Consider the following 22,046-nt stretch of genomic DNA (forward strand, 5'->3'; position numbering starts at 1 on the left):
ACACAGATACAAAACCCGAGGACCAAACTGCTTGCCTAGATTTAAGCATCTTTGTATTGCCAAAGTTACCAGAGGCACCCAGCAGTCTTTCCCAACAACTGCAGAGAATTCCAGCCACAGCAGCCTCATGCCTGGCTCAGACTGGTGGCAAGAGTTTCTGCTGCTTACCAGTTTCAGTTTGAGCTCTCTTCAGTTCCATTTATGATACTTAGAAACCTTATCTGAAAAACTTGTCCAGAAAATCCACAGGTTTGAATTAAAAATGTGATACTCATCTGTGACATATGGGGCTTACAGAGCGCGCACCATGACATGATGTAAACATTGTTCCACCACTTCTCTGCGTTCAGACGTAGAATTAGTTGATGGCTTTACCATTCATAAACAACTACTAATATAAGCCATTTAACACAGTGTTTTAGAGCACTGTTAGCCATTATCCAAGTGTGGGTTGTGCATAAATGTACTGGAGCTGATAGGAATAAGATAGGTTGATATGATGAAAAATCAGAGGGAAAGATAGTGGGTTTTTTTATTTTGTTTAACAACTTTGATGATCATGTAAGGTTAACTTAATGAGACAAATTACTTTGTTGTGACTACAAGAAAAACATCCTCACCTGTCACATTTTTTCTTTTTTGCCTGAAATAGGAAGCAGATGGGGATCTTTCCACAACAATATTTTAAAATAATAATAATTAAAAAAAAATAACTTGTGACCAAAATAATATTTCAAATATTTTTTTTCAAATTTCCTCATTAAAAAGAATAGCCACACTCATAGCTATTGTAACTGTGGTCCTGTATCCTCTCTGTGACAGCAGCTTGAATATAAGGGAGGAAATACCAGTCTGCATTTTATGCAAACAGATATATATGCATATAAAACAATACATACATTCTTGTATATGCATCATAGTGGGGGGAGAACCAAAAAAAAAAAAAAAAGCTTTATTCATGGCTTTTCAGAGCATTCACGTTGCCATATGGATTTGTCATTAAAATGTTCAAATGGCACCTGTTGAGAAGATAGTGTCTGAATTCCTCCCCCTGCTTCAGGTCTAAGAAAACAAGGCCTAAGTAATTTATCCATCCACGGCCATATATCCTATCAATATAGCTTCTTCTCTTTGACAATTTCCTCCAATCTTCTCATTTTTTTTCCCTTTAACTCAGTTTTCCACCTGTATTTTTGCCAGTTGTAGCAAAAGTAACATCATAAGTTCAAGAACGGACTGAACCTCTAGTAATTTGTAACAAAGATTTCTCAGAATGTGACAAATTGTGAAGACATGATAATCCCATCAGCGAAATAAAACAGATTATAATAAAATCAGCAGTCACAGAGTTAATGTGGAGAGGAGGTTTTATATTTAAGTATGTAAATTAAAGATAGCACCCATCAGAGAGCTTTGTTGATATCACCACTTATATGTAATTTTTTCTGAAAGTAAACTGAAATAAAAGAAAAACAACTGCAGGTAACAGTTAATGCATTTATGGGGCTGGTAATGGGAGCATTAGGGGTTCTTTTTGCTGACTCTTCTCTGTCACATTTTGCTTATTCCCAGATGGGAAAGTACACCCTGGACTGCCTGCTCCTCATCCTGTGGAGGGGGCATTCAAAGCCGCAGTGTCTCATGTGTGGAGGAAGACATTCAAGGGCATATTAGCCCCGTGGAAGAATGGAAATGCATGTATACTCCAAAGATGCCTGTTGTCCAACCTTGCAATATATTTGACTGCCCAAAGTGGCTTGCTCAGGAATGGTCACCGGTAATCTGTTTCACTTTGATGGTTTCTTATTTTGTATACTGAAAACACATATTAAATGCAGAGAATAATAGTTCAGTGAGCTTGTTGAATTAGAAACTTTTATTATTTTACTTCATCTGTTTCAAATCACGCTATTTGTGTAAATACAAAGTAAATGCACAGGCTGTGTATTAATAAGATTTAACAGGGTTAGAGAGTGATGGAAAAACAAATCAGATTTGAAACGTTGATTAGTGATCCTCTACTAGCAGTAGACTGAGTACGTAATTGCACACTACAAAAGCAGTAAGCTGTTGGTGATCAGCTAATAGCATGTGTCCTACATATTTTCAGCCAAAAACTGAGTGTCATAAATTTCTAATAATTTTCCAGAAATTTATAAATCCATAAGTGACTCTGTTTTTTTCATGCACATGACTCTCCTTTATTTTTCATGCACAAGAAAATGCCTGTTTTTTTAATCTTGAATTTGGTTTCTCACCACCCCAGTTTTTCTACAAATGAGATGAGTTGTTAGAAGTTAAGCTATTATTTTATCCACAGATGAGGTGTTCTTTATTGATTGCAAAGTGTTTAGCAAGCTGCTATCTAAGAACAAAGTAATGCTGGTACCATCCATAGACCTTCCCACTGGTTGTTAGGTTTGATCTTGACCTGTCCAACCACTTCTGAAACAATCTGCACGGGGGGAAAGAGTGAAGTACCTTACCAAAAATAAATGAAAAAAGACATAAGAAAGTGTCTTTGGGAAGAAAGCCTAAATAGTTTCCCATTCTGTTTGGTGTTCCAAAATAGCCGAGTGTCACCTCTCTTAACCCGTAAGCTCCAGTACTTTGTCCAAGCAAAGCAGAGTGGCTCCAGATGAAGCTGACAGGGTGTTACTAAGCATATCCATTTTGGGATGGATGGCCACAAGCCAAATAGCCAGTGCTGAGAGTGTGGCACAGCAAAAGAATTCCAGGGGCTAAAAGTCCATGCCAAATATATGTGCAGAATAAAAAGGCAAATAATTGTGTTGATTTTATGCATTATCCATAACTGCCAAATATGATGAATAATGCATGAACATGGTTGGGTGTTTCTGCATCATCTTTTGCCCTGTGATGTACGTGTACTTCTGTTGCACATTCCCTTTTTATGTATTGCTCCTACAACATACTGCAATCATTCCTTCATTTCTCCCGTTTTATTTTTCCAGTGCACTGTGACCTGTGGACAAGGGCTCAGATATCGTGTGGTCCTTTGCATTGATCACAGGGGGATGCATACAGGAGGCTGTAGCTCTAAAACAAAGCCACACATAAAAGAAGAATGCATCGTACCCACTCCTTGTTACAAACCCAAAGGTAATGACAGAAAGATTCTTATGAATTTTTGTGTCTCTATACTGACTACTTTATGGAAATTTCAGGGCTACAGCAATGTAAGTAACCTTAATTTCCCTGAATTAGAGACTTAAACTCCACCAGAAGAAAAGAATCAGTCCCTTTTGAAAAAATGAATTGATATCTTGGTGAATATTAAGAGCATTTATTATGCGAAATGAGCATGACCTGTGACCTGATGATGTTCCAGGATGGAAGAACGAAATTTGGAATTTTAATTTCTGTGCTCACTGTCCTATGATAGACAAACTTGTCAATTTGCAAGATTCCAGTTTGTCTGGAGCATGGGACTTCACTGTATCTGCCAGTCAGCAAAGTGGCAAAACTCAGATGCAGAGCCTCAGGAAAGCAAAGGATATTTTGTACTGTGTTCTGCTGGAGGACGTGAGCTCACTCAGTCTGCATCCTGGGATGAATAAAAGGCTCCACTACCACAACTGAGCTTCATCTGGAGACACGGTGGCCTTGTGCTCAGTTGACCGCTGAATCTGTGAGGCTTTATCCATTTATCACATTCAGAACCCATGTAAAGAAAGCTGCTGTCTGCTTGTGGCATGCAGTGTAAGGAAAATGCATTAAGATGCTGAAAATCAGATGATGCATACCACCCACAAGTGAGTTCTGCCTAGGGAACCTGGAAGGCTGCAAGACTAGCTAGGAAGGTTTGCTTGCATTTGTCAAGACATCTCTTCCAATGAGATTTGTCTAGTAACTGTGCATGTTTCCTGGAGGTACACTCTTGCAACAGAGTGTCATCTTTACCAATTCTTGTGCTGCCCTTTGCAATATGTAACATTATTAATATCCGAGTAGAGATGACTCTCGCTTTCTTCCATTTTCTCCCATGGGATAGGAAGATCTTTATGAAACGTGGTATTTTGCTAGGATTCGATTTTGGTCTTCATCTTGGTTCCATAATTTTTCCTCCATAATGCAAGGGGTAATATTTGAAGATACATGTACCTGTACTGAAAACTAAATCATACTTTCTGAAAAAAGCTGGACCAGATAGTCTCCAGAGGTCTCTTCTAATACAAACTATTCTATTTGTGTGATGGAAGTTTGTCTTTTTCTAGGTCTTGAATCTAGCATTATAAATTTAAATTTAATTGTTGTAGTAAAGTACCTTGCTTCTGTTGAATGTTTTAGTCTTAGTTTGCCTTTTCCTTCCATACCTGGAATAAAATAAAGCAGGAAAACAATGTTCTTAACTGATTGAAATAGCAAACATAACATGTGGAATACTCTTTGCTAAAGAAAAACAGAATGCAAATAATTGGTGTAATTTATTTCATTTAATTTATTCATGTACTGAGGCACTTTATCTTACAACAATAATGGGAAAATACAGGATAACCCTAGATTAAGTAGTAATTTTCAATTTTTATTGAGAATACAAATTTATTTAATTAAACTTTCTGTAAAATGCAGGATCTAATGTTTTTATACTCTCTTATAAAAGTAGAGATTTTACTTTAATCTCCAAAACTAAAAGTTCTTCGTTAGCTTATATTGGGAGTGAATTTCACTCATTTTTTGTCCAAGCATACTGCACAAAATCAGCATTTCTCATCCTCCAAATCATTTTACTGTATAGATGGCAATTGATTTTATCTCTCTCCTGCTAAATACACATCTTTAAAAAACAAAAGTTATTTAAAAAGCCACATAGCAGACAACTGTATGTGAGAGCTTTTGCTTTTTACAAGCACTTGAATCCAAGGGAAAAAAAGCATAGAAGTAATATCTGGCTTTCCAAAACTCATAAAGTGGGCTACAGTGCATATAAATAGAACTATCTCCTACATATTTTGGATAACAAAAGTGGTAAAATATAGATTAAACTAAGAGCAATGCTGTCAAATATTCATCCTCAAATGGCACTAGTAAATATGTTAGAGTAAGAACTTGGCAAGATGTGTCTGGGAGAGAGATATAGTTATTATATTGCTGTCCCTTTTTTCCTCAGTTAACATCTTGCTCCAAGACAATTTGTTTGACAAAAGTTGCAGTAGCTGTGAAATCAAGTTGTTAATCATTTTTCCTCTGTGATAAAACTAACAGTTTGCAAATTTGATGTGCATGCTTCTTACTCACAACGAAGTTATTGAAAAATCTTAAATATTCTGGTGACATTAATCTGTTCTGACTGATGAGTACAAAACTACATGTTTCTTAAATCAAAAAGGTTTAGGTAGTTTGTGAGTGGCCAATAAGCCTGGTCCTGGCTCTCTTCAGTGTTCTGAATTTCATTTTGTTGTATTTGTGTCTTTTCCTTGATCCTGACCCAAAATATTTTGTTAATATGCAGAGCTCATTTTCAAATTATGGTGCCAAATTTGCTCTTACGTTATGCCCCTGTAGAGTTAAAACAGCTCCAGTGCCTTCAGCTGAAATGCTCCACTTTAACACTGCATGAGAGCAGAATTTGGCTGAAAGAGTTGAATGGCCCCGTACTCCCCAGAACAGAGCAACTCATTATGTTGTGTGCATGTCCTGGATGGGAGAAAAAGCAGCCCCACTGTTTTTCATCAGAAATGACAGAAAAAATATCAAGCTCATTTTTTTAAATCCACATAGCTGATGAACTGATAAAGTTGAAAAGTATAACTTGATCATTTTATTACAGTTTCTCTATTTTTTGGGTAACACTCATCAAATCAAGATTTTCCTCCTTTTTATAATCTATCAAAAGCAGGATTAATGCATCCTCTGAAACTATAAAATTCAAGCATAAGCGCAAGGATTCTATACATTTTGTCTTCAAAGCATCGATGAGGGTCATTACACTTCCAAGTCTCACTCTGAAAAATACTTGCTAAAGTGCTCAGTTTAGTAGCCCAGTACTGCACCATCTGTAAAGTAGCAATCTGGACATATAACTAACCTTGTGACCTTTATAATCCAGCTCACAACTGCATAATAACAACTCCATAATTCCATTCCTCTCCTCCTTTCTCTTCTTGAGCTCAACCTCAATGTGAATGGAGGCATGTGTATATTCCAAGCGCACTCGGTGAAAGAGCAAAGGCTGACACACTTAGGAGCATTGCTGCTGCATGGTTTCTGTTTTCATGTACTTGCATTTGTTCTGTAGAGAAACTTCCTGTGGAAGCAAAGTTGCCGTGGTACAAACAAGCTCAAGAGCTGGAAGAAGGAGCAGTGGTGTCTGAAGAACCTTCGTAAGTCTTTAAAAAATTTTCATAGCAGGCATGTGTGAGATGAGGATCTGGAGCTTGTGCTGAACAGATGTGGTCTCTTGAAATTATATTTGGCTTTCATTGGAGGATAAAGGCCAAATCTAGCCCCATGGAAATTGGAGGACTTAAGTCTGTGTCACACTTAGATGAGAAGAGGCAGAGTTTAAAGGACAAATGCGCACTGAATTTGAACAAATACATTTATGTTTTATTTAAGTTTATTTACAGTGATATTACAGTGAGAGTCTGTCTGCCTGAAGCAGTTTTACAATCCCCACTACCACTGTATCTCAGTGCTCAGCACCTTTACTTATTGTCACAATACCCCTGCGTAGTAACAGGTAAAGTACAGGGCAGCCAATGAAGAAATCCTCCCCAGGAACAGTGTAATATCAGTTAGTGATGTGAATTAACTTTTCAGAAGATAAATTAGAACCCCAGAGCTGTGGTTTGTATTGCTGCATCTCCACTTACCTTGTTTCATGGATTTTCCCCTCCCTGTTCTTCTAGAACAGTCTTTTCCTAGCCGCTTTTGCAAGCGTGATCTGTCAGCACCTTGTACACCATTAGTATCTATGTATTCCTGCTGTGGATCCTCTTTGATAGCAGATAGACCTATATACATATAATGAAAATCCCTTTGCATCCCCTTCCCTTCCCTTCCCTTCCCTTCCCTTCCCTTCCCTTCCCTTCCCTTCCCTTCCCTTCCCTTCCCTTCCCTTCCCTTCCCTTCCCTTCCCTTCCCTTCCCTTCCCTTCCCTTCCCTTCCCTTCCCTTCCCTTCCCTTCCCTTCCCTTCGTCTTTCCTTCCCTTCCCTTCCCTTCGTCTTTCCTTCCCTTCCCTTCCCTTTGTCTTTCTTTCCCTTCCCTTTGTCTTTCCTTTGTCTTTCCTTCCCTTCCCTTTGTCTTTCCTTTGTCTTTCCTTCCCTTCCCTTTGTCTTTCCTTCATCTTTGTCATTCCTTCATCTTCCCCTAACTCAATGGAGTGGAGCTGGCTGAGCAAGGTTTGAGGGTGGGCATTGAGCTGAGGGAGCCAGGGCAGAGACCTCACTGCTCAACTTGACAGGGAGAGAATGATATGGGGAGAGAAAAGGCAGCATGGATGGGAGAGGGGGATGTGAAGCAGGAGGCATCCAGGGAAGTGAAAAACCCAGTGCTGAGAAGGAAGTACTGTGTTCAGGAGAGTGTTTGCTAGAAGCTGAAGTACTGTAAGCTTCTTCAGAAAAAATATGTCTCTGTGATTTTCCAGCTTGCTCTGTAGTGATGTAACAGTGACTGATTTTCTCACTGCACATGGGCAGATGTTAGTAAGGACTCTTTCTTCTACACTTCATCTGATGCCCTTCCTGAGCTCTCTTATGCCATCAAATCACTGCTCCCATTCTTCTCTACAGACAGGGTCATTCTTTGAAGCCAGCAGACTGCATTTTGCCCCCTGACACTGTTATCTTTTCTTCCTTATCATTCTTAGGGCAGAGAAAGCAACTCCCACCTGTAAGAAACTCTGTTGTTCTTCTTAAATGTTTTGTTTGTTTGTTTTTGTTTACTGGAAATTTAAAAGCCAAAGCTGAAAATTTTCACTGAATTTCTAGTGTATTTTGAAGTCTCATATTTGTGAATCTTGTATTGCTGTCTTGTGATTTTAGTGACTTTGTATTACATGCATATTTGCTAAGAAATTGCAAACTATGAATTACGAAGTTTTTATATATGAGCATAAATTTGGTAGGCTTTTTTCGTTGTCCTTCCACCTGTAATTTATGATCATTCTTTAATATGTTCTGTTAGGACTGCAGATACCTCATTTTTACTCCATCTGCATCTCCTGCCTTCCATTGTTTATTTCTTCAGGATTTCCAAAGGAAGCTAGCCTTACAGTGTAATTTTGTCTGTATATGTCTGTCTGTCATTTGCCTTCCTCTTTCCTTAATAATGTCTGAACATATTGCTATTAGCTGAATTGGACAGAGGTATAAATTTATCACAAAGAACTTTACCCCTCTGTCACATTTGGTTAATATTCACAAGGAAATTCAGTGGTTGCATTTCCCTCAGGTTTCACTGAACGATATAGCTAGGTATAAACCTTACACCTACTAACTCCCCTGTTGAAGAAAAGGTTTCTAAAGGACTATGATCCATTAGTGATACCAGAGAATCTACTTGGGCACTCAGCATTCAAATCCAAATCTATGATAAATTGGTCCTTATTTGTTCTGCTGCTCAAATAATTGCTGACAACTAGTTCAGACATTTGATGGCTGGAGGGAACAGTTAAGTTTGTGTTATCTAACCTGCAGCACCCCTAGACAGAGTCAACTAAATATTATTTTTTGACAACTGCTAGGAAATACTGTAGACTGGTAGGAAAATATTGTATCCTCCTCTAGGACAAAGATGCAAGGTGGGAAGTCCCTATGGCAGTCTGTGTATTGTTCCCTTATTGCTGTCCATCTCTGAAGTGACCATTCAACAGTCCTTATCAAAGGGAGAAGTCAGAATATTTTTCTGCCTGACCTCTTGCACTGAAGCTGATTGCACCAGCACAGCATGACGGTGGAGTCAGAAAAAGCAGCAATCGTGATTAAAAAAACATGGCTTTTTCTATGAGTAATGAGATTGGTTTTATGGATGGTGGAGGGGTTGTTTAAAAGATTTCTTTCTCTAACTCTTGAAAAATGCTTTTGTATGTTAACACCATACCCAGCTTTTAACATATTGCCATAAATAACCATGGTGCTAGCCATAAAAAGAAGGGGATAAAAAGAGGGCAAACAATAATATCTGGATGCCAGATGGCACCATCACAGTGATGAGGCCAGTTCAGAAAGAAACAAAAGGAAATTCCTGACATGCATCAGTGGGGGGGGCAGAGCCCTCAGGAAACTGGATTTGGACAGAGAGGTCAGTGTGGCAGAGTCACCCGATATCTCTTTTTTACTTTTCAATAGGTATTCATGTTTCCAAAGACATGTAAACTATCTCATTCTGGTTTTCTCCGTAAAATAGTTCCTATAATTATATTTGTAGCAATTTCACAGGTTGAAATGTAATTTTGAAACTGCTTGCAAATGGTTTACTCTAAGAATTAGGTATGTTATGATTACTGAATTGCTGAAACAGTAGTGGCGCTGCATTATCCTATATCAGAGTCATGTGGTGAAGAAGGAAGTTCAGGGAACTCTTTCCATGTTAAGATACGATTGCGTACAATGAAATTATCAATGCAGTCACTCACGGGGAAGAGCAGCAATGTAGCAGCTAATATCAGGTAATGATTTCTTTCTCTTCATTAAACAAAAAATCCTTTAGAGACTTACCTTTGCCTAGGATTTAGATCTAATATCTGTAGGGGATAGAATCAGTTATCTTCCCACAGGGAGTAAGACACTAGTGAATTTATGGAGAACACCAACAGTACAGAGTGATCTGACATAATGCTGAAGGAGAAGATTGTACTTAATCTGAACTGAAGAGAAATGGTGGGGGATAGACTGTAATCACTCAGATAGCAATCTAACCCATACAGGAGGCTGTGGTGCTATTACTCTTACAGATGGAGCTTTTGGGGATTTTATTGACACGTAACTGTGGCTCTTTCACTCCTCTGAGCAACAGCACCAACTACACAGTTTCTGTGTGTAGGCATTCTGCAGTATTAAATGATATCCTATAGAAAGGTGGATCCTCCTGGAGAAGAACAGGCTCATATTTCAGCTAAAGACAGTAAGTCTGGAAGTCTGAACTCAGTTTCCAGTTCTAGCAGAGAAAATTTCTACACGTTTAAACAAGCCACGGAGCACTATTACCTCACCAGTTGTATCCTGGTTTTAGGAACTTAAATAGATGAGTGTCTGTGCCTTCAAATACCCAGTCTTACTGGTATTTACAGTTTGCAGAACTGTTCAGCCTTTGGCTGAACAATGCATTTAAAAATGGATGATATCAGTCTCTATACTGTCTTTCATTTTTGTACATCTCAAACTCAAAACACTGTGATCTGTGAGGAAGTTCTCCCATTACTGAGCACTGAACCTTTTTGTTTCAATTCTTCTGGTTTCCCCAGTTATGTGTATGTTACCTTATGGAGAGGAATATACAGACTGGGAGGAGCAATTCTTCAGAGTAGCCCTGCAGAGAAGGACCTGGGGGTCCTAGTGGATGAAAAACTTAACATGAGCCAGCAGTGTGCTCTTTCAGCTTGGGAAGCAAATGATATCCTGGGCTTCATCAGAAGAGGAGTGGCCAGCAGGGACAGGGAGGTGATTGTCCCTCTCTACTCTCCCCCCATGAGGCCCCATCTGGAGTATTGTGTCCAGGTCTGGAGCCCTCAATACAGGAAAGACAGGGAACTGTTGGAGAGGGTCTAGAGCAGGGCCACAAAGATGATCAGAGGGCTGGAGCACCTTCCCTATGAAGACAGGCTGAGGAAGCTGGGCTTGTTCAGCCTGCAGAAGAGAAGGCTGTGGGGTGACCTCATTGCAGCCTTCCAGTACCTAAATGGAGCCTATAAACAGGAGGGGAATCAACTCTTTACAAGGGTAGATAATGGCAGGATAAGGGGAAATGGTTTTAAGTTGAAGGAGGGAAGGTTTAGGTTGTATATCAGAGGGAAGTTCTTTACTGAGAGAGTGGTGAGGTGCTGGAACAGGCCGCCCAGAGAGGTTGTGGATTCCCTTTCCCTGGAGGTGTTCAAGGCCAGGTTGAATGGGGCCCTGGTAGATACTGAGGTTGGCGGCCCTGCCTGCGGCAGCAGGGTTAGAGCTTGATGATCCTTGAGGTCCCTTCCAACTCAAGCCATTCTACCATTCTATGATTCTATGAATGTACACTGATTCTAATTTCTGCCTCAGCTACTCTACAGAAGCTGGATTTTTAAATGCATTCCCTTTATATGTTTTAAAGAGAAGATGTTTTTTTTAATTACTAAATAAATTGTAAACTGAGAAAAGCATTCTCAAGTGCAAATGTGAATAATAATATTTACAAATGCAAATAGTCTTTGCAAAATTGAACTGGGAAAGTGGTATCTACACAGTATCCATCCATACATTAAATTCTGTGGATAGCTGAAATTAATTTGTGTTTATAAGTAAACTGTATATGTGGTGCCCAGCCTGAAGGCTGGACTCCAGTGTCTTTCACAATTTGACTAGTATGTTTGCATTTAGTGTTTTATGTACAAACATTCATGTTAGTTTAGCTCTCATACTAAAATTTACTTTAAAAGTATTCTCAGTGACTGTAGTACACTACAAAAGCAATGAAGCTAAACCTGTGCTTTGCCACATCTATGTGACTCCTGCAGAAGTCCACTAATCTTGGTAGCATTATGTTTCTTTTCCTCTGTTCCCAGAACATGATGTAGGCCATTGTAGGCTATTGTGCATATGAAAAATCATGGAATAATCAATTCCTTTCTGCTAAAGTTGATCTTGGGCACATTGTGAAACAACAGCTAACAAAAAGAAGAAAAACACTGAAAAATACAATACCTCTTTTAAATACAGAACTATTTTGCCAACATGTTCATGTAGAGGAAAATGGTTTCTAGTCCATTACTGTAAGCGTCCATAGGTCAACCAAACAAGTATAGGTATTTGTTTATTTACAAAGAACATCCATTTTTAACTCCTAGTTTTCTTATGAGAGTTTTCCACCTTTCATTCCATTCTGTTTCCTTTTCCAGCTTTAAGAGCAGTGCTGAGTACGGAGATGTCTTGGAGACGGCAGCTAGAGGGGCCCTTCAGCCATCACACAGCTGGGTGCCACAATGAAGGCAGCTCTCCAATAGCTGAGTAGTAGCAGACACGATTAGGTTAGTCAGAACCAAGTAACATCACAGAATAATATAAACATTAAGGCTGGAAAGACCACTAAGGTCATCTAGTCCAACCATCAAGTCATGACATTCCCTTCTTCCAGCTTTCACTTCATTTAGTAATGCTCTCTCTAAAATAGGGGCAAAATGCTCCTCTTTGAAATATTCTACAGAGCCCTCAGAATACACCAAATGCTGCACTTTTCCATTAGGGAGGAAACATTGTTGTGCAGAGGACAAAAGTTCATCTTTCGTGCTATAGTAGCATGCTAGTTACTGGAAAGTATGCTAAAGGCTATAAAATACTCCAAGTAATCTCTTCAAGGCAAGAGTCATCATTTTGGTTTTTATTTGTACTGCAGTGAGCACAGGGAGCTCTGGCGGACAGCTATCATTGTAACACTACAGCAACCAGATATTGAGACTGTCTTGTTTATTATGGCTGTTTTTACAGAGATCAGTATTAAAGCAGGATTTAATTAAACAATGTGCAATGAAATCTGAAGCACCTGCATCATTTTCTGTTTTCTGAAATTCTTGCTTTTCAGCAAACCTAATCCACCACTTCGGTTTTCAGAGGACACAGAAAAGCACAGTACTGTGCAGTGGAAGATACACTGTATGCAGAACGAATAACTTAAAACCTATGGAATTGTCTGCTTATCATTCACATACTTTTTAAGTTCTGTGCTCACCATTTGGCAACATTTATCATTAATGGCCACATAAAGATATCTGAAAACCTTCGCAATTTCCTGGTTTGGGGGAAAATTCAGAAGCAGTGTATATTTATACTGTACATTCATATCACATAAATGTTCAGTATCTGATGACAACCCCTATATGGAGTTTTGGGGTTTTCTTGTTTTTGTTTTTCCCCTCTTCTCTGCTTTCAAATCTTTTGCTTCTACTAATACCTCCTGTGCTTTAACAGCCAGCAGTAATATTTGAATTAAATTATCTTTCCAAATTTATTACTTAAAATATATAAATTTGGCCTAGAAATCTGAACAAAATACACTGTCCTGAAGATATTCAAGTGCTTTCATTACAAGTTGCTGACAAGGGTAAAATACGATAATGTGCGGTATTTGTAGATCAAGCCTCATTTTAAAAAGAATCCAGTCAGCTCTATTGATGTTCTTGCTTCTCTTTTGTTTCCTTTCTCTTTTGTTCCTGTGTTTGTATGGGTGATATACATCATGTGTAAATATTCTGAGTATGTAAAGTATCTCTGCCTTTCTAATCAAGTAATTTTAATGCCTGGCAAACTATAATACCTTTTGGTTTGTAATTCAAGAGTTCTTCAACAAAGAAAATCTACACAACAATCCAAAATGTTAAAAAAATGCAAGGAATGCAGCTTTTGAAGAAAACATCTGCAGTGCCTTTTCTTGTAACCTAGTTAGGATTTTTGCATCTTAGTTTGTCAGGTCAAGAAGCCGTATATTTAAATTAATCAAACTGAGTCACAGCAGTAGTATAGTCTTAGTCAAAACAGTAGAGTGGCCTACTCATGCTGTTAAAAACTATAATCCTTTCAAAATTAAAAATAGCCATCTTTGAAACAAAACCAATCTTTATTTACCATTTGTGAGATAAAATGTCTTAGAGTATGGAAATGGAATAAAAAGCATCACTGGTTTCTCAGATGCTTTCATCCAGAAATAAATCTTACATTCTTTGCAATAAGATTATAAAAAGATTATAATAATATACACAATTTCCATTCTATTACTTTTTGTATGTAGTGCTAGCAGTGAATATCAGGGTTTTAAGAAGATGTTATGAATAACCACAAAAAGTGGGTAGCAAAATACACAGTGTCTGCCCTACGAGACCAAGCTGCTGCAGTCAGGGATCCTGGTACATACATACTGAGGGGATACCACAGTTCTTGGTTTTTCACTCAGTAAAGTGAAGGTTCTTTTGTCAACTAGAGAAAGGTAGTTGATGGGGGAAAAAAAGTGCATACAAAAAGTTTAAAAACTGCTGATCACAAAACTACATTTACATTTTCTCCCTATCAGACCGCATGGCATTCTCAATGTAAGAAATGAGTTTCTGATAGCTCCAAGCTAGGCCTACTCTCTAGAAGAAATGTGTGTATTGTTTTCTGCCCTGGGCAAAATTGTCAAAGTTTGTTGTGGACTGCCTTAAAACCAAAATGAGAGGAATACTCTCAGTGGCAGCTGAGATTTTGATCAAAAATACACCCTGTAAATTATAATTTATTTGATAAAGTTAGCTAATGCATATATTTAGGTGCCGACCCATCTGTGTCACTGTCAGGCTGTTGATCCTATCTGACCCTAATAGACATTCTGTTCATTAGAATAACACTGATTTGAATGTAGAAAAAGTGATCATGCAGAAAAACATAGAAATTATTCCACTGCTGAGAAAAACAGCACACACACACACAAAACACACAGAATTTGATCTGTTGTGCTTACTGTAAGATGGCTGTAAGTTGTTTTGATTCAAGTATGTATAGGTATTCAGAAGTCAAAACCTGGGATGAGTAATGGTTCCTTATCAGAGGGGTAACTGCCAGGGAAAATTGGGTTAGAAATGGAAATAAAATGTGCTGGGAACATGAAAGAAAGTTAATGAAATGGCTTTGAATTAAGGCTGAAAACAGTTTCCACAGCATGAGAGCAATGGTTGAAATTACTTTCCAAAGACTACTGTAAGAAACCTTTGTAGTGTTTTTTAATAACGTAAGTGCAGAGTCAACTAAAGGAAAGGTGGTAGAGGTTGAATCCTAGAAAAACAGTAGATAGTAGGATCATGACATACATTAGGAGTCTGCAGGATTAATTGCTCTGAGAGTTTTTAGGATGAACATAGGGCATATGTTTTCTTCTGTGGATATGAAGAACTCCAAAATTTATTGAGAATCCTTCTACTGTTGCTACTGAGTTGCCAATTCAACATCATCAGTTTCACGTGTATTTCATAATAGCACTGTGATGAGGTGAAGTAAATTCATTGAACGGACCTTGTCTTGGACAGATCTATGCTACTTTTCCATGGCTGGCTGTTTCTGACATTGCTCAACTTGCACTCACTCTTCTTTTCACAGGTTTATTCCTGAGGCTTGGTCCTCCTGTAGTGTCACATGTGGAGTGGGCAGCCAGGTGCGCCTTGTGAAATGTCAAGTGCTTCTGTCTTTCTCTCAGTCTGTGGCTGACTTGCCCATTGATGAATGTGAAGGTCCCAAACCTGTGTCTCAGAGAGCCTGTTACAGTGGCCCCTGCAGTGGAGAAGCAGCCGAATATACACCTGAAGAAACGGATCTGCTGTATGGTAGATTGCAGGAATTCGATGAGCTCTATGACTGGGAATATGAGAGCTTCACTGAGTGTTCAGAGTCTTGTGGAGGAGGTAAGTGCAGTGTTTTGGTGCTGCGTGTGCTTTCCCTCTTCAAGTGTGTGTTTTGTTGTGAACACTGATGGACTTGCTGCTTTGCTACATCCATGTGGAAAGGCTTGTATGAAAACTGTACAATCCCCGTGTGCATAACATATTTTTTACTCAAGACCTTCAGGCTCCCTTTGCAGATCAACACTTAGAACAGTTGGTGTACACATATCTCTGTTTTCCTGTATCATCTGGTCACACAGAACGTGCTTACACAAAAACAGCTGAATGTTACAGTGGTCTCATGATACAGGCAGGAATCAAATGTCATTGTTAGTTTTCATCTCTTGGCTTCTGCTTTGCAAGTATAAATATGTGGAAATGGTACTACCATAGCAGATGCATTTGATTATTGACATTTTGAGGGCTCAGCTGGTTCCCTAACTCTTGTCATTAAGTGCCACTAGCTCTGATCCTCCTGCTAAAGAAAACATACGGTAAAAAAAGTACTAATGGTGTGATTGCCTGAAGCTAGCAGGCTTGGCACTTGGAGCTTCTCAAAGTTAATTAAGGTCTAAGGTTCCACGTATTATGAAATTCTAATGCACAGTTCCCTGATTCTCTTTTTTAATAATCAGTTTCTCTAACTAGTTCTGAAAAATATGCTTTCTCCAGGATTGTTTTTTAATTAAACCTAGACTTCTACAACTGCTATACTTTTAAATGAGAAGTTTTCAGCTATTAAAAAAAAAAAAAAAAGTTTACTGTAGATAAATACAGAATACATATTATAAAACTGGAAGCCACTGAGTGATTCATGAATGCTTAACAGATAGATCTGTAATCACTTACAAACTTAAAAAAAAAAAACAAACAGTGATGAATAGAAAACAATGCAAAGGGTTTCTGAGCTTACTTTTATCTTGCTGATAAGGCAGCTCACAAAGAGTTGTCATACAGTTACCCCAATTGCTTTGATTCCGACATAAAAAATAATAGATGTTAATCTTTGCTAACTGGTAATGAGCACTGACTGTACAGTAGCATCTGTCATGCACTGAGTATACTAGTGAGCACTAATGATTTGCCACATTTGCCTTGTGAATACTGAAACCTGAATAACTTCTAGGAATATCCTCTTGAATTTAAGTAATTTACCTGAACACAGTGATTATGTGCATATTTTAATTTCACATAGGCTGAACTAACAGAGACATTTTCCTTTATAAACGCAATCTTTCAATTGCCAGCAAAAATTGGTAGCTATTTTTTTTTTTTTCTGATGTCAACTCCAAAATTTCCAGATTAGCAGATGCTAAGTCTGATACTTTCATAGCTATAGGTGCAAGACAGGTCAAACTAATTTTATTGGTTTGGGAGTCTCAAGAGAAGAAATTGGATAGATGCAGAGGTAACCTTTCACCTCCTAGAGGTAGCAACCAGAAGGAATTAGTTAGTCATTTAGTCTGCTGTTAGTGGCTGCATATCCCAGGGCTGTCATCAAATATCATGTAACAATTACTCTATTCTGGTAGATATAAACACAGAAAAATCTCAGTTGATGGTATTTTGAAAGTGAACTTAAACTGCTTAGATTCATGTCCCACCCTTATACCCTTTTGTATTGCAATTCCCCATTCATAACTGGTTTCTTATTTCAGGGAAAGCAATTTTAAAGAGGACAGCTCTTGTTCTAATAATGTTGTGCTTAGAATAGTGCTTAGAATTAATTTACTTGAATGAGAAGCAAAATTTATGAACTTCACACACTTATTTAATAAAGATAACAGAAGTTCTGACAGAGAATAGACAGTCTATAAAGTCTTTAAAGATTCAGTGATCCATTTGTTGATTTAAAGCTTGTAACCAATCACTGCATTGACCAATCAAAAACAGAGGGACAGATGTAAAAATGATTTGGAGTGTGTTTTTTTCCTGCTAGAGCAAGCTAGAAAATATTTAAGTCCTTAGCATGAACTGTGCAAGCCAGGAACCTCTGTCAATAGCCATTCTAGACACTACAGAGTATCTAAATTCAGGAGGAGCCTTTTTCTTCAATACCGAGGCTGTCAGACAAGACTATTGTTTATACTGGAATCTTTAAAACGTAAAAAGTTACACGAATTCTGAAAGGTGATTCTATTTAGCAGAGTAGAATGCTAGTATAAAGGACCAAAACTGTTGAAAGTACAGTCATAGGTGGTGTATGTGGCAGGAATAACTATGGCTAATGAACACACTGTAAGTTCTGGGCAGGTTGTATACTAAAAGTTGAAAACAGTATTATCAGAGTGTGGCTCTACAAGCTTGGTAATGCAAAATCATCTAGTTTTGGATGGAGAAATGGAATTGAAGCTGAATTCAAGAACACCACTTTGGAATAGCCAGCTCTGAAACAGGCACTGCAAGTGTGCTGAGATAATTTTATAATTATTAGTCAGCAGTTCATTAGTTACACACTTCAGAGAGGAGAAATTGAATCTGTGGAAATACAATTTAAAAATTCTGGTATGAAAAAAAGCAGAGACTCTCATACTTAAGACGTGCTTAGTTAGCCTTATCCCTAGCAGACAGTATAAAGTCACCAGTATGCGTATGACTGAATGATTTCTTTCGACACAGGTAAAAGAAAGTACTTTCCAGGGTTTCACTGTATCTGGCCTAGCTATTCTTTTCCTTTGTCTTCTTCAATTTGACCTTGCTATGAGGCTGCACAAGTGATCAATGCAAAGCAGAGAGCACTGACTTCAAAACAGTGTCATATCCTACTGAGTTGCAATATTTTGGTCCTATTGTGTAATATGATATCATTGTTTGTATGATGTGTGCTCTGGCATTAGAAATGGCAAAAGGTGTTGACAGCTCTATTACAGTATTCTTGGAGCTCTTGGACTTTCTTCCCTATTTTTTTTTTTTCACACTTTTGTCTTCAAAAGATTCTAAGATATTTCGGAAAACTTACTGTTGATTTTAAAAAGATGGCACATTTGTGAGTTCAACTAATCTTTTCCTAAATCAGGAAATAGGGGTGAATATAAAGAGCACGTTTCCATCTTTTTTGAATCGCTGTGAATTAGGGAAATAACCGTCCTCACGCCCCCTGGGGAAGAAGTAAATCCACCAGACTTAATCTAACCAAGTAGCCTTTTCTATAGTGTGCAGTGTTGCAGTGCCTTATTTTCTAGCTTTCTAACCTTGTGATCCAAAACATCTTAATATGCCTATTTACAGGAACAGTGAGACAGAGTAACTGATATGTGTAAGCGTACGTCTTCTGAGTTATAGCCTAATCACCAAATCTTCCAACTTCTCTCACATTCCCCACAGCTACCTCCCTTCTGTCCCAGCTCTCAAATATACCTGACAGTTTTGCATCTCCAGTATAGGAGCTAGCCTGTGGAGGCAGAAGACCACCTGAGACCTGAAATTGCTTTGTTTTTGCACTTAAAGCAATCTTACAGTTACTTAAAACATAGCATGCCAGTGTCAGGGCCATCTTCACACCTTTGCCTACCATGCTGCAGTGCCAATAAACAGAGGAGTCACTGAAGAGCACCGGACATTTCTCTGTCCAGGCAAGGTAAGGGGTGAATGAACCTATGGAGTTTTCACTGCTGTCAAGACACCCAGTGAGGCTGAGAGCATGGGCAAGTAAAAGCCCAGCATCCCACGCAGAGTTCTGATTAGGCCATCTCTACAGTGGCTGGGAAACAGGGTACAAAAGGTGCAGAAGGCAATGTGTGACTGTGTCTGGAAAAATGCAAAAGTAACAACAGAGAGGAGAGAATGAACAGTGGGGCTGTCTCTCCCTTGGACATCCTCTGCGTGCTGAGAGCTGGCTGTGACCATACAATATTGTCTGCAGGTGTCCAGGAGGCTGTGGTGACCTGTCTGAACAAGCAAACCAGGGAGACTGCAGATGAGACACACTGTGTAACAAGCCGCCGTCCTCCACAGCTGCTGAAAGCCTGTAGTCTGGACCCCTGCCCTCCAAGGTACACTTCCTGTATCTTATCACCAGGTGTATATGTTTGGGCGATGTAGGAGAAATGTGGTTATTGGTGGAGCTGGAAAACTAATCTGCAAAGTCTCCATGAAACTAAAGCACTCAAGGTCCATCTGACTATAATGTTTGGCTCTGGTCGTTAATGAAAACCTGGAACATGCGAGTACAATGTGTAGATAAGTGCCTGAGATGCTCTTTAGGTCGTGGTACTGTAGACTGGTATATCTGAGCTCAGCAGATCAGTTTAACTCCCTCAGGATTCCTTATGGTGGGCATGAAGTGAGAAAAGGTAATGAGTGAGAAAAACTGTATAATGCAGGAGTTCAGTCCCCAGTAGCTCTGATGGCTGTGCAGTGTTGTTAGCCTAGGTGAGGATATCCAGGCCAGGGGCCTTCAGTTCCATTTGGACCTCAGATAGTGGATTTTGAGAATTCCAAGGAAATAGCAAAAAAAAAAAAAAATTATGCAAGTGTGAAGTAACTGTAGTCTGGTATGTTGTCCAGAGCCTTTAAACTACGCTGTTAAAAAAAAATAATAATTAAATAAGCCGTGACCCCAAACCAAATGGCCTTTCAGTCTGGAGGCATGCACTGCCTCACACATGCTCTTTCTTGAATTACAGGGGCTTGCAGCCTCTTCAGGCCTTAGAATTATTACCTGGGAAGTGCGAAGCAGTGGTGAAAACAAAGGGCAAATTTCAGACTGCCTGCACATTCAGGCCCTGCTGCCAGATATTTTATGGATTAGCTTAACTTTACTCAGAATCAAAAAAAGTTTAGGGACACTTCTGCAACTTCCACTTTTACAGAAGACTTGCACAACCTGTTCCTCCCGATCTCAGATTGCTTCCACAATCTTGACACTAAAAATAGCAATTGTTTGTCTACAAAGGTCCACATCTGTACCTTCTACAACAGAAAATAGCTGTCATGAGGTTCCCCTGGTTTGTTTAAGTAGAACAAGGGCTGTCAGATCTTGAAAATATACTGCATACATATTGTCTTTACTCCCAGCTGCACACAGGTGCATTTACTCTCTTGTGGTAGCGTGGCAGATTTGAAAGAGACTCATTTATAACTTTGGACTGTTTAAGACAGTGTTGTCCAGGTGGTATTTTTTCCTTAGACTACATATTGGTGGTTGTATGTATTCTGTGTATGAAAGCAGTTTATTCCAAAGTGTATCATTATGTGGATTAGTAGACTTTGCTATGCAGAGACTGCTGATGTCAAAAATCAAATATGGCCAGCATCCAAGAATGATAAGAGACAAAAATAATTGTTTAGTTGGGTGGTAGGTATTTTGAATACAGTACAAGCATAGAGAAATAGTCTGACATAATTCACAAAACCATTACAAAAGTTACTTAGCAGGATACTGCAACCCTGAGTTGGTTAAATTGTCTGTGTTGCTGGTGCTAAAACAAAAGCAGAAAGTATCTTTGTAGTTGGAAATCTGTAACTGACAGGGAGCACTGTCACTAGAATGAGGGTGTGTGGTGAAAGACTGACCATCCATCAGCTCTGACATGGAAAATAAATATGTACAGTTTAAAAAAGAAAAAGAAAAGAAAAAAGATACATTCACATAGGCTAGTACTTGGGTGATTTCTCTTGCAAAAGTCTTCTGGGAATTCTGCTGAGTGTTTGCTGAATTAGTCTGAGTGTTGCTCTGTACCATTGTGATAATCATACTACTGGCGTGGAGGTAGTTTAAAACTGACTTGGGTACATGGTTTACCTCTCCAACTACAAGGTGATTGTGATGAGGACTGTGACATGGAGCTGTAGTTAAAGCAGGATGAGGAACGAAAGGGGCACAGATTAAGAAGCTTTCATCTACCCCTAGGGTTGCAACCGAGAAAAGGAGAAATAGCTCCCTTTCTAGTATATACAAATCCTGTCCTACAGACCCCTAAGTCTGGAGGAAATTGCCTGTCTGCAGAGATTTAAGCAGCCCAGGCAGAAGATCAGCATGTGATCTCCAAAATGGTTCCTCTGGTAAGAGCAAGAAGACCTACAACTCAAGATTGCAGACCGCAGGCAGTGTGAGTGATAGAAAGGAGGAAAGAGGAAGGTTGATGTGTCTCCCATGTAGCTCCTGGCAGGCCATGACAGGGTAACTTATTTCCTGCAACCTTCTGAAGTCCTATATATACTAATAGCACTGTATTAAATGCAATTGCATATTAATACTCATTAAGCTGATAGCATTTAGTATATAAATATTGTTGCTTTATAACTATTAATTAAAATAATTCTAGGCTTTCTAAAGAGACCAAATGAAATGAAAAACAGATTTAGGATTTTTTTCTCTTTGTTTTAATCATAAGTAGGTGCTTCAGGAATCCTAATTCAGGAAATCCTGATCTAGGAATCAGACAGAAAATTAGGCTAAAATCCTGTCCTTATGAATGTTGATGAAGGTACTACTATTAACTATCAAGTCCAGATCTTGAGATGTAGCTGTGAGCTTAGATCCCTGTTACAGAA

The 22,046-nt window shown here is 38.8% G+C and overlaps 1 protein-coding gene across 2 annotated transcripts in view; it reads left to right on the forward strand.

Annotated features, from left to right (window-relative positions):
* Window positions 1-22,046, forward strand: part of ADAMTSL1 (ADAMTS like 1) — a 439,216-nt gene that overhangs the window by 339,094 nt on the left and 78,076 nt on the right. For both annotated transcript variants that reach the window (XM_004949124.5, XM_429157.8), the window contains 5 exons: window positions 1,573-1,777; window positions 2,976-3,123; window positions 6,260-6,344; window positions 15,271-15,572; window positions 19,414-19,543. In XM_004949124.5, coding sequence (XP_004949181.2) covers window positions 1,573-1,777; window positions 2,976-3,123; window positions 6,260-6,344; window positions 15,271-15,572; window positions 19,414-19,543 — 870 coding nt within the window. The remainder of the gene's footprint in view (window positions 1-1,572; window positions 1,778-2,975; window positions 3,124-6,259; window positions 6,345-15,270; window positions 15,573-19,413; window positions 19,544-22,046) is intronic.

Source organism: Gallus gallus, chromosome Z, assembly GCF_016699485.2.
Source record: "Gallus gallus isolate bGalGal1 chromosome Z, bGalGal1.mat.broiler.GRCg7b, whole genome shotgun sequence".
Classification (NCBI taxonomy): Eukaryota; Metazoa; Chordata; class Aves; order Galliformes; family Phasianidae; genus Gallus; species Gallus gallus.